The sequence below is a fragment of the Acomys minous genome (genome assembly GCF_964271855.1).
Source record: "Acomys minous genome assembly, chromosome: 13".
NCBI lineage: Eukaryota > Metazoa > Chordata > Mammalia > Rodentia > Muridae > Acomys > Acomys minous.
The window spans coordinates 90881927-90896884 of record NC_140495.1 but is presented as its reverse complement, the minus strand read 5'-3'; the positions used below and the strand labels follow the sequence as shown (position 1 = coordinate 90896884).

Below are 14958 nucleotides of genomic sequence, written 5' to 3'. Positions count from 1 at the left end.
CCTGATGTTTAAAAAGAAAAAAAAAAAAGTAAAATGTCTCTTACGAAATATCATCATAGTTTTAGCTACAGGATTAAAAAATATAAAGCCCAATGGTTTTTAAAGTACGTTTTAAAAATAGTATTTACCAAGCTTGGTGTGGTAGAGCACACTTGTAATACTAACACTTGGGAAGCTGAGGCAGGAAGGTTGCCATAAGTTTCAGAGAAAATAAATGTTTCGGGGAGTCATAGTCTTTTTGCTAGACAGTGGTACTGAATAAAATGTTACCTATCTCTTTTTACTTTTAACAACTTTGATTGACACCCACCCACCCCTGCTATGGCCTAGGTACTGCGCTAGGTTCAGTGGATACCAAGAAAAATCACAGGCTTCCTGCCTGGACAAGATTTAAGGGAACAAAAAGTAGGGCAATTGGGCCAGGCATGGTGGTGCACGCCTTTAATCCCAGCACTCGGGAGGCAGAGGCAGGCAGATCTCTGTGAGTTCGAGGCCAGCCTGGTCTACAAAGTGAGTCCGGGACAGCCAAGGCTGCACAGAGAAACCCTGTCTCAAAAAAAAAAAAAAAAAAAAAAGAAGTAGGGCAGCTCCATGCTCAGTTCCCAAGATTATCTATAGAAAAACAAAACCAAACATGAAACAAAGAACATTTTTTTTAAAAAAAAATTTTCCCCCCGGGCTGGAGAGATGGCTCAGAGGTTAAGAGCATTGTTTGTTCTTCCGAAGGCCCTGTTCAATTCCCAGCAACCACATGGTGGCTCACAACCATCTATGATGAGATCTGGTACCCTCTTCTGGTGGGCAGGTACACATGCAGGCAGAATATGTATATAATAAATAAATAAGTCATGCCGGGCATGGTGGCACACCTCTTTAATCCCAGCACTTGGGGAGGCAGAGGCAGGCAGATCGCTGTGGGTTCGACGCCAGCCTGGTCTACAAAGTGAGTCTAGGACAGCCAAGGCTACACAAAGAAACCCTGTCTCAGGAAAAAAATAAATAAGTAAATAAATAAATAAATCTTTTTAAAATATCTTCATGAGGCCTCCATACAAAGCTGTATTCAGGAAAAGGTCAACCAGGATGCTCTGTTCCCCTGCCTCACGCTCTCCATGTGGCTGGCATCTCACTCAGACAGAACAGCATTCATTCTCAGCTTTCCTCTCATAGTGCTCACCTTGTGGAATTTCCTGTTGTGAAACTTCTTACTCATCATTTACACCCGGTTTAAATGTTCTCTTTCTGGGTTCCATAATAAACTCCTGTTCAGCCACACACTCACCACTCCTCTCTTGGGGACCCCTCGATGCTGCGACAAAGGCTAATGGGTATAAGTTTTGGTCTACAAGTTTCAATAAGTGAACAAGGAGATCTCACTTACTCATTTGCTTTAAATTGACTTGTTACAGCAAAGATTTTAGCTTCAGTTGTATATAACGGAGACCAAGCCAGCTGTGACTTAAATAACACAGATATTTGTTCGTCATTTACATACAAATCGGGATTTTTCTGGTAAGCAGACTTCTCAGCCTGCTAGGTACCAGCAAGGGACACGCTGGGTCTCTGGTGGCCTGATTCAGTTCTCTTCTTTACCTCATGCTAACACTTGGCCTCCATCACTTCAGTGTGACAAGAAGGAATGAAGGACACACTAACCCTCCTTTTGAGTCATCCCTCTTAAGCTGCACATAGCACTCTCCCTTGTGGCCCATGTCCAGAAAGTCATCACAGGGGCCACACCTAAGTACAGTAAAGGTTAGCAAGTAATCTTTCTACAGAGTAGCCATGAGGAAAAAGTAAATGGCTGCCCTGTTGTAGAGGGAAAGAAGTGCTGTGAAGACAATGCCGTGTAATTTTGCTTCTTAGAACACACACTAAGCAGGGTGTGGTGGCACACGTCTTTAATCCCAGCACTCGAGAGGCAGAGGCAGGTGGATCGCTGTGAGTTTGAGGCCAGCCTGGTTTGCAAAGGGAGTCTAGGACAGCCAAGACTACACAGAGAAACCCTGTCTCAAAAAACCAAACCAAACCAAACCAAACCAAACCAAAAGCACATGCTGCCTGTGTGGGAGAAAAATACATTCTGTATCCGTATGTCCCTCTTTGTTGTACAGCGATCCCACGGGCAGCTATACTGAGCGTGGCACAAGTGAGGACACTCAAAGCATCTGATGGGAGTTACCTCTTTTAACCCCCTAAAACCTTACAGCCTATAAGTGACTATTCACTCATTTTAGAGTTGAAAAAGCTGAGAGGCAACATCCAGACAAAAGAAAGTGTAGTCTACTCTTCAGCAGTCACATGTCCTCCTGTTGAAGACCACGAGGACCCTTTAAGCCCCGTGCTTCTAATTTCCCAGTGCTGCTCTTCCTTCCGGAAGACCCAGGTGTCAGCCTTCCACTCTGCCTTAGGCTCTTTCTCTTGTCGGGTTCTCTGGCCAAATCCACAGACCTCTATCTTCCCCACAAAACTACTTTTCCTTCTGTGTCCTTCTCAGGAGCACTTCCTGGTTCAGATCTCCTTGAGCGAAATGGTATCAAATTGAAGAGCGTATCGATTTTAGGGTATTTCTCATTTTTTGCCAGGGCAGATCCCAGAGATAAAGATTTATAAAGCCTGGCCTCTTTTCTTTTTTTCTTTTTTCTTTTCTTGCTTGAGATGGGAAGGAGTCATTGGTGGAGTGCTTGTCCAGTGTGCACAAAGTCCTGGATCTGATCACCACATTAAACAGGCGAGGTGGCTCATGCCTATAATCTGAGCACTCAGAGGGTATGTGCAGAAGGATCCGAAGTTCAAGGTTCCCCTCAGCTACATAGCCAGTTCAAGGCCAGCTGAAGGAGAGAGGGAGGGGAGAGAGAGAAAGAGAGACACAGAGAGAGAGAGAGAGAGAGAGAGAGAGAGAGAGAGAATTTAATGGTACATACCTTTAATCCCAACACCTGAGAGGCAGGTACAAATGGATCTCTGTGGCCTCAAGGCCAATCTTGCCTACACAGTGAAACCCTGACTTTAAAAAAAAAAAATGAAAGGAAAAAGTAAAGAATGGAGAGAGGGAGGAAGGGAAAGATAAGAAAAGAAAAAGGAAATGAGAATTAAGGTAGAGGCAGGGACAGCAAATGGATCTTTAGGAATTACCTCCAGCCCTTGCTGCGCCCATCTGTTATGAATCTCCAGTCACTGTTGAGATATCCGACCCTCTGGCTGTAGCCCATGCAAGGAATCCAAGGCTAAAGATGTCTTGGTGTATGTCTTGCCGGACAGAGGGTATAGCAATGAAATGCTGGCGGATGCTTGCTTGTAGAATATTGTCGAAGACTTACTATACTCAACTGTACGCAGAGCTGACATTACTGGTGTTGCTGAGAGATTTTTTTTTCCCACAAGCAGCTAGAGTTCTGTTTCATAATCTATATTTTAATAATTTCTCAGAATCCAGAAGCCAAATGAGGTGGCATCAGCCTTCACTACCTCTGCAGCCATTCCTCCAGCAGCACGAGCCCAGCCTTCGGTGGCCCAGCCCCGTGTGTCCACTGTCCAGCAGGTACGAGGATCCAGGTTGAACACAAGTGATCATGACCACCTTGCATGGCAGGCTCATGGCCCTCTGTTGTAAATCTGTCATTAACACAATAGCCTTGTCCTGCGGCTGCATGAGCTCCTTGCTTTCAAAGGCTTTGGGAACCTCGTCTCCAACGCCTTGGGAAAACACCGCAGGAAAAGAGACTCTTGACAAGTTAGTTCATGAAATTCCCCCCCCCCCCATTTAATAAAAAGTACCAATTGTACATGAACCGACGGGTGTGTATCTTAACTTTATTTCATGGAACTTGGAATAGTTCTACTTATTAAGATAAGCAGGAAGTCAGTGTTGTTGTTGTGAGAAAAATAATAAAGACTCACATCTTTCACGTTGATGATAATGTTTATTGTAAAGCACCCACGGTATAGAAGCACATTAAGTAAAAACTTTAACCAGAGCTGGAAAGATGGCTCAGTGGTTAAGATCAAGTGTTGCTCTTGCAGATGGAACCTGAGTTCAATCCCCAGCATTTACTTTGGGCAGCTCACAACTAACTGTAATCCCAGCTCTTGGGATCCACCTGCCTCTTCTGGCTTCCGTGGATACCTGCAGGCACATACACAAACAAAGCTACATACCTATACACGTAACTAAAACTAAAATAAAATCTTTAAAAGAAACAAAAACCCACCAACATTAGCCAAGTATCTATCTCTACATCCTCAAATAAGTCTCCAGTCAATAGTGATAGTTGCTGGGAGAGACTTCCGGGCATTTTCTACTCATATATAAAAACACTGCATATGCATGTGCTTTAAGAAATGAAATTATGCTTTCTGAATGTATGTGCTGCATGTTAATGATGATATAAATAAATGCCCTTCACCCCCCCCCCCCCCCCCCCCGTTTTTTGAGACAGGGTTTGTCTGTGTAGCCTTGGCTGTCCTGGACTCACTTTGTACACCAGGCTGGCCTTGAACTCACTTCGATCTGCCTGCCTCTGCCTCCCGAGTGCTGGGATTAAAGGAGTGTGCCACCACACGCGGCCAAATAAATGCATTTTTAAGATCTACCATTTTTTGAATGTTCAGGATTACTTATCTAACCTCTTCAACAATGCGGGGAGGGTCAACTTTGAGTCCAAATGCATTGCTCTTTAAGCTGTGATTTGTGTAGCCCCAGGGACTTGATGAGTCCTCTTCCAGTTAGTGCTAGTTGTCTGGACCCCATAGGGTCGGGAAAGTGTAGTTTTTCTAGCCTGACCTAGGAAGGAATGCCTTCGATTCAGTCTACAGTCTCAAGTCTATGATTCATCAATTTAGAAAGCACTGGTCTTTTGGCTTGAAATTAATCTTATGGAACAAGGTCTGGTATCTTTAGGTCCACCCTGCAGTCATCTTGGTGACAATGGATGTCTTGTTGATTCCCTCCTAACAGTGTCAGAGTCCTACCAACTACTTGCAAGGCCTGGACGGGAAGCCTATCATTGCAGCTCCAGTGTTTACAAAGGTAATCAAATAGGACTTCCGCTCTTTCCGTCAGGGCTTTAAACACCACGGAACCCAGACAAAGGGCCCCAGTTTATCTCAGGATTTGCCTCTTGGAAATACAGTGTAGGACTTGTGGTTTTTGTGTGTGCGCGCATTTTGTCAGTTTCTATGGTATCACATCTAGCCCTAGGTATATTTATTTTATTTTACTTTACTTTTTTTTTTTTCCGAGACAGGGTTTCTCTGTGTAGCCTTGGCTATCCTGGACTCGCTTTGTAGACCAGGCTGGCCTCAAACTCACAGAGATCCGCCTGCAGATCCTCCCGAGTGCTGGAATTAAAGGAGTGCGCGACCACGCCCGGCTTTACTTTACTTTTTTGAGATAGGACCTTGGTATGCCCCAGGCTGGCCTTGAACTTGCTGTGTAACTTAAGATAACCTTGAACTTCTTGCTATTGAGTCCTGGGATTGCAGGTTTGAACTGCTACGCCCAATTTATTCATTGCTAAGAATTGATCTTGGGGCCTTGTGTGTGCATCGCAAGGACTCTGTCGGCTAAGGTATATCTCCAACCCATCTCCAAGTCTCAGATTCTTTTCTTTTCTTCATCTTTTTTTTTTAAACTAAAACAGCTGTCAATTTTATTTTCATACTTCACAATATAAGTGAAGGCAACAACTTTTTGAAAATCCCACTTCTCCCCTCCAAACTATTCTCCCTGCTAGGAAGGGAGAAGTCTTCCTTATCCTGCAGCTAAAAACAAACAAACAAACAAACAAAAAACCACTCAGGCTCAGCACAGGGAGCTCCTGGTGAAACAGAAGAAGAAACACAAAACTGACCCAGGGCCCTTCTGCTCTTCTCTGTCTGGCCGAGTGGGCATCGTCGTAGGGCGAGCCTCAGGCCCAGGCATCATGGGCATGTGGCCTCCACAGGGTGGCCTTGTCTCAGGAACAGGTCCCACAGGCACGATCCCAGGAGGAGGAGGGCCTCTCACTGGCATCGAGGGAGGGCCTCCCATGTGGGGTGCAGGCATCATGCCAGGGAGAGGAGGACCCAGGAGACTAGGGGGAGGCGGCGTCATGACCCCTCCAGGAGGAGGAGCTGGAGGTCTCTTTCCTTGTTGAAACGCAGCCATTGTTTTGTCAGTCAGGCTCTGGGCTCCTTCATCCATTTCTGGTAGTAATCTTTCACGTTCTCTTTGTGTTTCCTACCACCGCAGTCTCGCAGATGGAGAATCATGGGTAAGATATGAATCACAATAGTGACAATAAAACATAGGTGTGTTGCTCCTCAGGCCGTAGGCTACCAAGCTTTGCAGTTGTCCCAAGTCTCAGAGTTCTTTATTTTTATTGAGACAGGGTCTCTCTGTGTAGCCTTGGCTATCCTTGGACTCACTTCTGTAGACCAGGCTGGCCTCGAACTCATAGTGATCCACCTGCCTCTGAAGTCTCAAATTTTTTTTTTCAAGACAGTGTTTCTCTGTGTAGCCTTGGCTGTCCTGGACTCGCTTTGTAGACCAGGCTGGCTTCAAACTCACAGAGATCTGCCTGCCTCTGCCTCCCGAGTGCTGGGATTAAAGGCGTGCGCGACCACACCCAGCCCCAAGTCTCAGCTTTCTAATGACACTTTTTGTAATGAGGGAAGTGTGCTCACCGCTAACCACAATGACCTTTATGCCATTCTAAAGATTGTTAAACAGCCACACCTGGAGATCAGGTGACAGGATTCTGGGCACTTGTAATTCTAGAGATATATCCTGACTTTCAGGAGAATCTGGTTGAGGGGCTTGCCTTTCATGTTCAAGGAAACAGAGTTAAGTGATCCTTGGAGAGTCATCATAAAGCCTAGATTAGGACAAATAGCTCTCCTGTCTGTTCCATACCATTAGCAACTGTGGAGCCATCAAACGCTAAATCACAGTCTTTGTGTTTTGAACTCAAAAATCCAGCCAGAGGTTTTCATTTACAAAGAGAAAAACCAAGGGAGGGCCAGAGATTACAATAAAATTCAGCCTATGCTAATGGTAGAATTAGGAACAGGAACAAGTTTTCCCACTTCTAAGACTGAGATTCTTTCTGTGTGTAACACACGCCATTGCCCAAGACAATGAGTTCAAAGGTGGAAAACAAAATCACATTGGATTTTTGTTTGTTGCTTTTTGTTTTTTGAGACTCGGTTTCTCTGTGTAGCCTTGGCTGTCCTGAAACTCACGTTGTAGACCAAGCTGGCCTTGAACTCAGCAATCTGCCTGCCTCTGCCTCCGGAGTGCTGGGACTAAAGGTGTGCGTCACCATGCCTGGCTCACATTGGATTTTTTTGTGTTATGAAAACCAAATGTGTCTTCATGACATTCTTCTTAGTATAAACAGCACCTGTAGACCTAAATATATTTTTATTCTAAAAGAAATTATGGATTGAGCCATGGCTATTAATTGTGGTCAATTTTGTTCTCCATGGATCATTGATAATGTCTGGAAACCCTTTTGGTTGTCACATGAGAGGTCTGTGCCAGTGGCATGTGAAAATGTTGTTAAATACTCTACAGGGCACAAGGTGCCAGCTCCCCATGCAACAAAGACTTATCTATTCCCAAATCTCTTGAGTACCCAAGATGAAGAACTCTGGTTTCAAGAAAAATGGCAAATGTGGAATTTTCTAGTGCATTACACTTAGTAGCCTTTTTGTTGTTGTTTTTTGTTTGTTGTTGTTGTTTTTGTTTTTGTGTTTTTGTGGGGTTTTTTGTTTGTTTGTTTGTTTTTCAAGACAGTGTCTCTCTGTGTTAGCCTTGGCTGTCCTGGACTTGCTTTGTAAACCAGGCTGGCCACAAACTCACATCAATTCGCCTGCCTCTGCCTCCCAAGTGCTGGAATTAAAGGTGTACACCACCATGCTGGGCAGTAGACCTTTTTTTTTTTTTTTTTTTTTTTTGGAGACAGGGTTTCTCTGTGTAGCCTTGGCTGTCCTGGACTCGCTTTGTAGACCAGGCTGGCCTCGAACTCACAGCAATCCGCCTGCCTCTGCCTCCCAGACCTTTTTTTTATTTTAATCTCTTATTGACATTGCTAAGTCATCTAGCCTTAAGATACAACATAAAAATGATGCAGAAATAAAGCCATTTGTCACAGGTGAGAGGGAGTGCTGACTCTTCAAAAGTAGCTAAACCACCAAATATTCAACCTCTGGTTCCAATAACATCTCCTGTCTCCCTGTTCTCAGCACCTACCACCAAAGATTCAGATCACCCTACACACACACCTGGTACACCCATCACGGATAAAGCTGTTTGTGTCATAGGGCTTTCCCCCTGGGAATTATGTGTAATGTGCAGCTAGAAGTTTACAGAGTGCAGTGTGGTACATTGACACATTCCTGTAGTCCTAACAATCAGGATCATGAGACAGAGAGGGGCTTTTCAAAGTTGGCCTGGGCTACATAGAAAAACCTTCTCTCAAAAACTAAGTTCCATGGGTGGGTATGGTAGTGCACACCTTTAATCCCAGCCAAGGCTACACAGAGAAACTCTGTCTTGAAAAACCAACAAAAAGCCGGGCGTGGTGGCGCACGCCTTTAATCCCAGCACTCGGGAAGCAGAGGCAGGCGGATCGCTGTGAGTTCAAGACCAGCCTGGTCTACAAAGTGAGTCCAGGACAGCCAAGGCTACACAGAGAAACCCTGTCTGGAAAAACAACAACAACAAAAAAAAAAAAAAAAGAAAAAGAAAAAAGAAAAAAAACAAGTACTAAGTTCCAGAAGCGTTTTTTTCCTTTAAAATCTGTTCAGAGTGTAGATCAGTGGTTAGCTACTTACCTAGCAAGCACAGCGCCCTGTGTTAACCCTCAGAGAGATACAGAGACACAGACAGGGAGTCAGATAGGCCCATTTAATATTAATTCTTGGTTTTGTTGTTGTTGTTGACTGTCCTGGACTTGTGCTGGGATTACATGCATGTTCTACTGTGGCCAGGTTAATATTAATTTTTTATACTTAATTTCCAAGCTCAATAGGAGCATCCATTTTAACTGCTTTTACTGAGGTTATTCTGGTCACCTCTTTCTAATCAAGATGTTCTGATTGGCAGATACAAATGCCTTTGACAAATAAAAATGGGGACGTGAATTGATCATTAGATATAGTGAAGTCTATAAAAACATTAGCTTGCTGGTGGGAAATCAGCTCTTGGTATACAGACGCGAGCTCTGAGTAGGCTTTCTCTGCCCCCTTTTGCCTCCATAAATGGGATCAGAATTGTCCAGGGACGTGAGGCACCAGGATAGGCTGGGGTTCAAATTCCAGAGAGACTTATCAGCCACAGCGTGCTTGCGTCAGTGAGGGCAGGATTGAGGTCACAGTCGCTGCCAGTGTCATTAGCGAATTTCTGAGTCACAGTTACCAAGGATGGTATTACGCCACCAAGCAATGATAGGGAGGCGACTTGCATGAATTCAGTCGCTGTTTATCTCTGTAGGGACCTCTGGCAGCCCAGCTCCAGCGACTCACTTTCTATACAGCCCAACAAAGCAGTTCTTTGCCAATTACGGCAAGATGTCACTTTTTTCTAAAGCACTGATTAAAGAGTGGGATTTTATTTAACTCCTTTCCCTCCCCTCTTCTTTAATGATAGAAAGTGCTTATCTTCATTTTTTTTCCATTTTCTTTCTTTCTTTCTTTCTTTTTTTTTTTTTTTTTAGGAGGAGGGGGCCTCAAGACAGGGTTTCTCTGTGTGGTCCTGGCTGTCCTGGAACTTGTTCTGTAGCCCATGCTGACCTCGAATTCCACCTGCCTCTGCCTCCTAAGTGCCAGGATTAATGATGTGGACACCACCACTGCCTGGCACTTAGATTCCCTTTATAGAGGGTTTGAGAGAGAAGGAGAAGGGCCCGGCTGGATGCTGACAAAGTGAAGAGCGCACTATGGGTTCTGTTTGAGTTTACTTGCAGAGAGCATCTGTGCCATTCGTTTGCTCCCTATGCGATGAGCATATGCTTATGAGTATTAGGCAAGTGCCCTGCCGCTGAGCTACATCCCCCAGCCCCTGCGTTTTGTTGTTGTTTTAGACCATGTAGGCCAGGCTGACCTCAACCTCTCTTAAGTAGCAGTGGAGGACTTTGAACTCCTGGTCCTCTGGTTTCCATCTCCTGAGTGCCAGGGTTACAATGTATTTGTGGCCATACCTGCTTTATGCAGTGCTGGGAACCAAACCCAGCGCTCTGTGCCTGCTAGGCAGCTTCTCTAGCCAATTGAGTTACACCCTCAGGCTACCTTCCATACTTTGTTTCTTTTCATTTTACATTTATTCACTTATGTGGGGGTGGGGTTGGAGGTGGGTTCGGCCCATGCAAAAGATTAGAGGCAACTTGCAGGAGTCAGTTCTGTCCCTCAGCCCGGTATGTTCCAGGGGTGGAACTTAGGCTGTCAGTCTTGGCAACAAGTGTCCTCCCCACCCCCAGCCATCTCGCCACCCTCCTTATGTTTTTAAACACTCTGTGTATGGAGCTAGACCACCTTTCCTCCTCCTTGCAACATCAAAAACACTTGACTCGGCTTATGAAGGGAGCAGTACTCACACTTCTTGAGTGTGGAGGGAGGGTGGTGACCAAATTAGAATCTTGCGCCTGTCACCTCCCACTCAATGGCAGCTGCCCTGGCAGGCTTTCAAGGCTGCCGAGGTCCTGGCTCTGGCTGCTTCAGCAGTAATTTGAGGAGTGTAAGGGGGCAGGGGAAGCGAGAATTTGAAGAGCACCACATTATATAACAGCAGAGGCAGGAAACCCTGAAATAACTGGGCCAGTGGCCAGATCCAGAGTTCTGAAAACCTCTCTCTCTCTCTTCCAACCCACCAATTCCAGGGACTTTTCTGCATCAACTTTTGCCTGGGGCACCCAAGGCAGCCAAATAGTCCAGGGCCTTCTGTCTGTTGTTGTTCTCTCTCTCTCTCTCTCTCTCTCTCTCTCTCTCTCTCTCTCTCTCTCTCTCTCTCCCTCCCCCCCAACTCCACCCTAAGGCACTATACACATTCACTTGCTTTATGTTCAAAGGAGCTGAAACATCTGGATTTAAAAAGAAATAAGCCGCATGTGATGGCACACACCTTTAATCCCAGCACCCAGGAGACAGAGGCAGGCAGATCTCTGTGAGTTCAAAGCCAGGGTGGTCTACAAAGAAAGTTCTAGACAGCCAGGGCTATTACACAGAGAAGCCTTGTCTCGACCCCTCCTGAAACAAACAAACCAACAACCAGCCAACAACAACAATAGATAAACAACAAAATGAACCTCAGAGCTAAGGTTAAGCAGGAACCTACAGTTACAGCACCTGACACTACAGGGCAGGGACAAAGCAAATATATAGTCACATTTATTCTGCAGTAAAAATTTCTATGTCTGGAAGCTTCCGAATATCTTGAGGAAGAGCAGACACGACAGTCCCAGGGCTGACAGTCACAGAGGCTCTCCAGACTGTGTCAGGTCTACAAGGAACGAACTGGGACAAGATCTCTATGACGGCAAACGAGGCAGACGTGTACTTTAACCATTGTCTTACCTCAGGAGGCTGTGGACTTTTGACAATAGTGACTTTCGTTCAGATCCATAATTTCTAGTAAAGATTAACGCAGCCTTTCTCAGTTGAGGATGTTTAATTTATCCTGTTCCCCTTTAGTGAAATTAGATGAATGTGCAAGCCTGTGTGCATTATGTGTGTTTGTCTCTGTTTTGTTACTGTAATGAAATTCCAAAGGCTGGGTCCTTTATATGGGAGAGAGGTTGATATACCTTATAGTTTGGGGGCTTCAAGGGTATAACACTGATACTGGCTTAGCTCTGGTAAAGATCTTGTGGAGGGTGGTAACACGATGGTGAAAAGAGACAGGACAGAATCTTGCGGCGAGACAGGAAGCAGGATTTTCAAAGGAAAAAAAGGAGGGGTTGGAGTGATTGAGAGTACTGCTCTTCCGGAGGAACACAATGTTTTGGGGGGTTTTTTTGCTTTGTTTTGGTTTGGTTTTTGGTTTTTTGAGACAGGTTTCAGTAGGCCCCAGTGTTGACATTTTAGCAAAGATTTTTCCCCCCAGAGGTCAGAGAAGAACATAACAGCCCGCTTTCTATCTTGTCATTATAAGATATGTTGGGGAAATGAAGAATGACTAGGTTTTTTGTTTGTTTGTTTGTTTGTTTTTCGATTTTACTAATTCAGAAACCACTCTGTGTTATTCAGGTCATGAATGATTTCGGCAAACTAATTTGGGACTACATAAAAAAACAAAATAGTGACACTGAGCTACAGTGCCCCCTGGCTGTCATAGCGCCAATTCACAGACACAGCTGATTAAAAAGTCAACTGTTCAACCTTTGGACCCTGGGACAAGACCTTGCCACCTACAAAACTTGTGCTTGAAAACTGTGCAGCTGACCAAAACCACTCCACTTTGTGATATTTTAAAAATATTTTTATGGGTTTTGTGTAAGGCATTGCTCACAGCTGTTGGAAGCGGGATGTGTCCACACAGCCCACATCACTAGCCAAGGGTTATAAATGTGTCATGGCAATGCACAAAGTACAGTAAGTTCTGTTTAGACAAGAACTATTTGAAAAAACACAACTTGAGACTCCACCCAGCAGGGGATTGAGGGCTGAGACTCACAGCCAAGCTTTGGGAGTCTTATGGAAGAGTGGGGAGGGGGAAAGAAAGACCCGGAGAGGACGGGAGCTTCACAAGGAAACCAACAGAACCAATAAATCTGGGCCCAGGGGTCCTGCACCAACCAGGGTCATGCATGGAGAAGACCTAGACACGCCCTGCTCAGATGTAGTCGATAGGTAGCTCAGTCTCCATGTGGGTCCCCTAATATGGGGAGCAGGGGCTGCCTCTGACATGCACTCTGTTGCCCGCTCATTAATCACTTTCCCCTTGGCTGGGTGTCCTTGCCAGGCCACAGAGGAAGAGGATGCAGGCAGTCCTGATGAGACTTGATAGGCTGGGGTCAGATGGTGGGGGAGGAGGGCTCCCCCTTTCGAGGACTAGGGGTAGGCGAGAGGGAGGGAGGGTGTTCCTGGGAGGAGAAGAGGGAGGGGGCTACAGTTAGGATGTAAAACGAATACATTTTTTGTTTGTTTTGTTTTAGTTTTTCAAGACAGGGTCTCTCTGCGTAGACTTGGCTGTCCTGGACTCGCTTTGTAGACCAGGCTGGCCTCGGACTCACAGCATTCCGCCTGCCTCTGCCTCCCAAGTGGTGGGATTAAAGGCGTGGGCCACCGCTGCCTGGCTACGAATAAAGTTTTTAAAAAGAAAAGGAAAGATACGAACACACATACAAAATTGTAGGACCCAATGACAAAAGAAAACAAACTAACTAACTAAAAACAGAAATTACTAAAAAAATTACCTCCATTTACTCAAAATGTCTTACCTAATATTTAACAAATTTGATTAGCACTGAAATGGAAGCAAAGGCAAGGAATAATGAGGAAAGAGCCTGGGAAGGGTTGGATGGCGCTGTCTTCTGAACTAGACTCAGTATACACTGCATTGAAGCTGCTGGGCACAGAAGATCTGGAAAGAGTCCAAGGGTGGAGATGGCGCCCCTAAAATCCAGGATTGGGATTCACTCCTCACCTGCATTGGTGGTAACAGTGCTTCTCTCGTCCCAGATGCTACAGAACTTGTCAGCCTCCGAGGGCCAGCTGGTTGTCTTTGAGTGCAGAGTGAAAGGGGCCCCGTCCCCGAAAGTCGAGTGGTACAGAGAAGGGACCTTGATAGAGGACTCTCCAGACTTCAGGATCTTACAGAAGAGTAAGTCGTGCTTTTCGCGTAGTCCCACTTCTTCAAGTAAGGGTTTCACCTAGGTTTACTTTTATGTCTTTAACCACAAACCAAATACATAGGAAAAAGCTAACAAATGGGCTGGAGAGATGGCTCAGCAGTTAAGAGCATGGCTGCTCCTCCAAAGGACCTGGGTTCAATTGCCAGGACCCACATGGAGGCTCACAACTGCCTACCTCAGTTTCAGGAGATCAGGTAGCCTCTTCTGTCTCTGTGGGCACACAGACAATATACAGGAAAAAACATCCACACATGTAAAGATCTTTTTTTTTTTAAACTAACATAAAAATCATTTGTAAGAATGTCTGCTAAGGCCAGGAGATGGTGGCATATGCCTTTGATCCCAGCACTCCAGAGGCCGAGGCAAGTGAATCCCTGAATTTGAAGACAGCCTGGTCTGTATAGTGAGTTCCAGGACAGGCAGGGCTATACAGAGAAAACCTTTCTCAAAAACAAAACAAAGCAAAAGAATGTCCCTAAGAATAAATTTTTTTTTTAAGAATAAATTTTATTAGCAGGCCATGGTGACACACACACGCCATTAATCCCAGCACACAGGAGACAGAGGCAGGCAGATCTCTGTGAGTTTGAGGCCAGCCTGGTCTACAAAGGGAGTCCAGGACAGCCAAGGCTACACAGAGAAACTCTGTCTCAAAAAAACAGGGGAAAAAAAAAGAATAAATTGTATTAATATGTTGCTATATATTCTCCACGATTTCTTCATACATATTTTAATTTTTTAAAAAATGAATCTTTTTTTGGTAATTGATTTTGGGGTGTTTTTTTTTTCCTTTTCTTTTTTTGAGACAGGGTTTCTCAGTGTAGCCTTGGCTGTCTTAGAGTCACTTTGTAGACCAGGCTGGCCTCGAACTCACAGTGATCTGCATGTCTCTGCCTTCCCAAGTGCTGGGATTACAGGCTTTTTGAGACAGGGTCTCACTGTGTAGCTCTGGCTGACCTCAGATTATGTAGACTGGCTTGAATTCACAGAGATTCCTCTTGCCCCTGACTCCCAGGTGTTAAGACTAAAAAAGTATGTTCCAGAACACCCAAGTATAATTGATTTTTTTTTACACAAAACTTCATAGACATCTTCCCATATTAACATAGGTTTCTTTTTTGTTTTG

The 14958-nt window shown here is 45.0% G+C and overlaps 1 protein-coding gene across 1 annotated transcript in view; it reads left to right on the top strand.

Annotated features, from left to right (window-relative positions):
* MYPN (myopalladin) overlaps positions 1 to 14958 on the top strand; it is an 87710-nt gene that overhangs the window by 32682 nt on the left and 40070 nt on the right. Inside the window, exons 5-7 of the mRNA XM_084751925.1 lie at positions 3430 to 3541; positions 4958 to 5029; positions 13660 to 13801. Of these exons, the coding sequence (XP_084608051.1) occupies positions 3430 to 3541; positions 4958 to 5029; positions 13660 to 13801 (326 nt within the window). The remainder of the gene's footprint in view (positions 1 to 3429; positions 3542 to 4957; positions 5030 to 13659; positions 13802 to 14958) is intronic.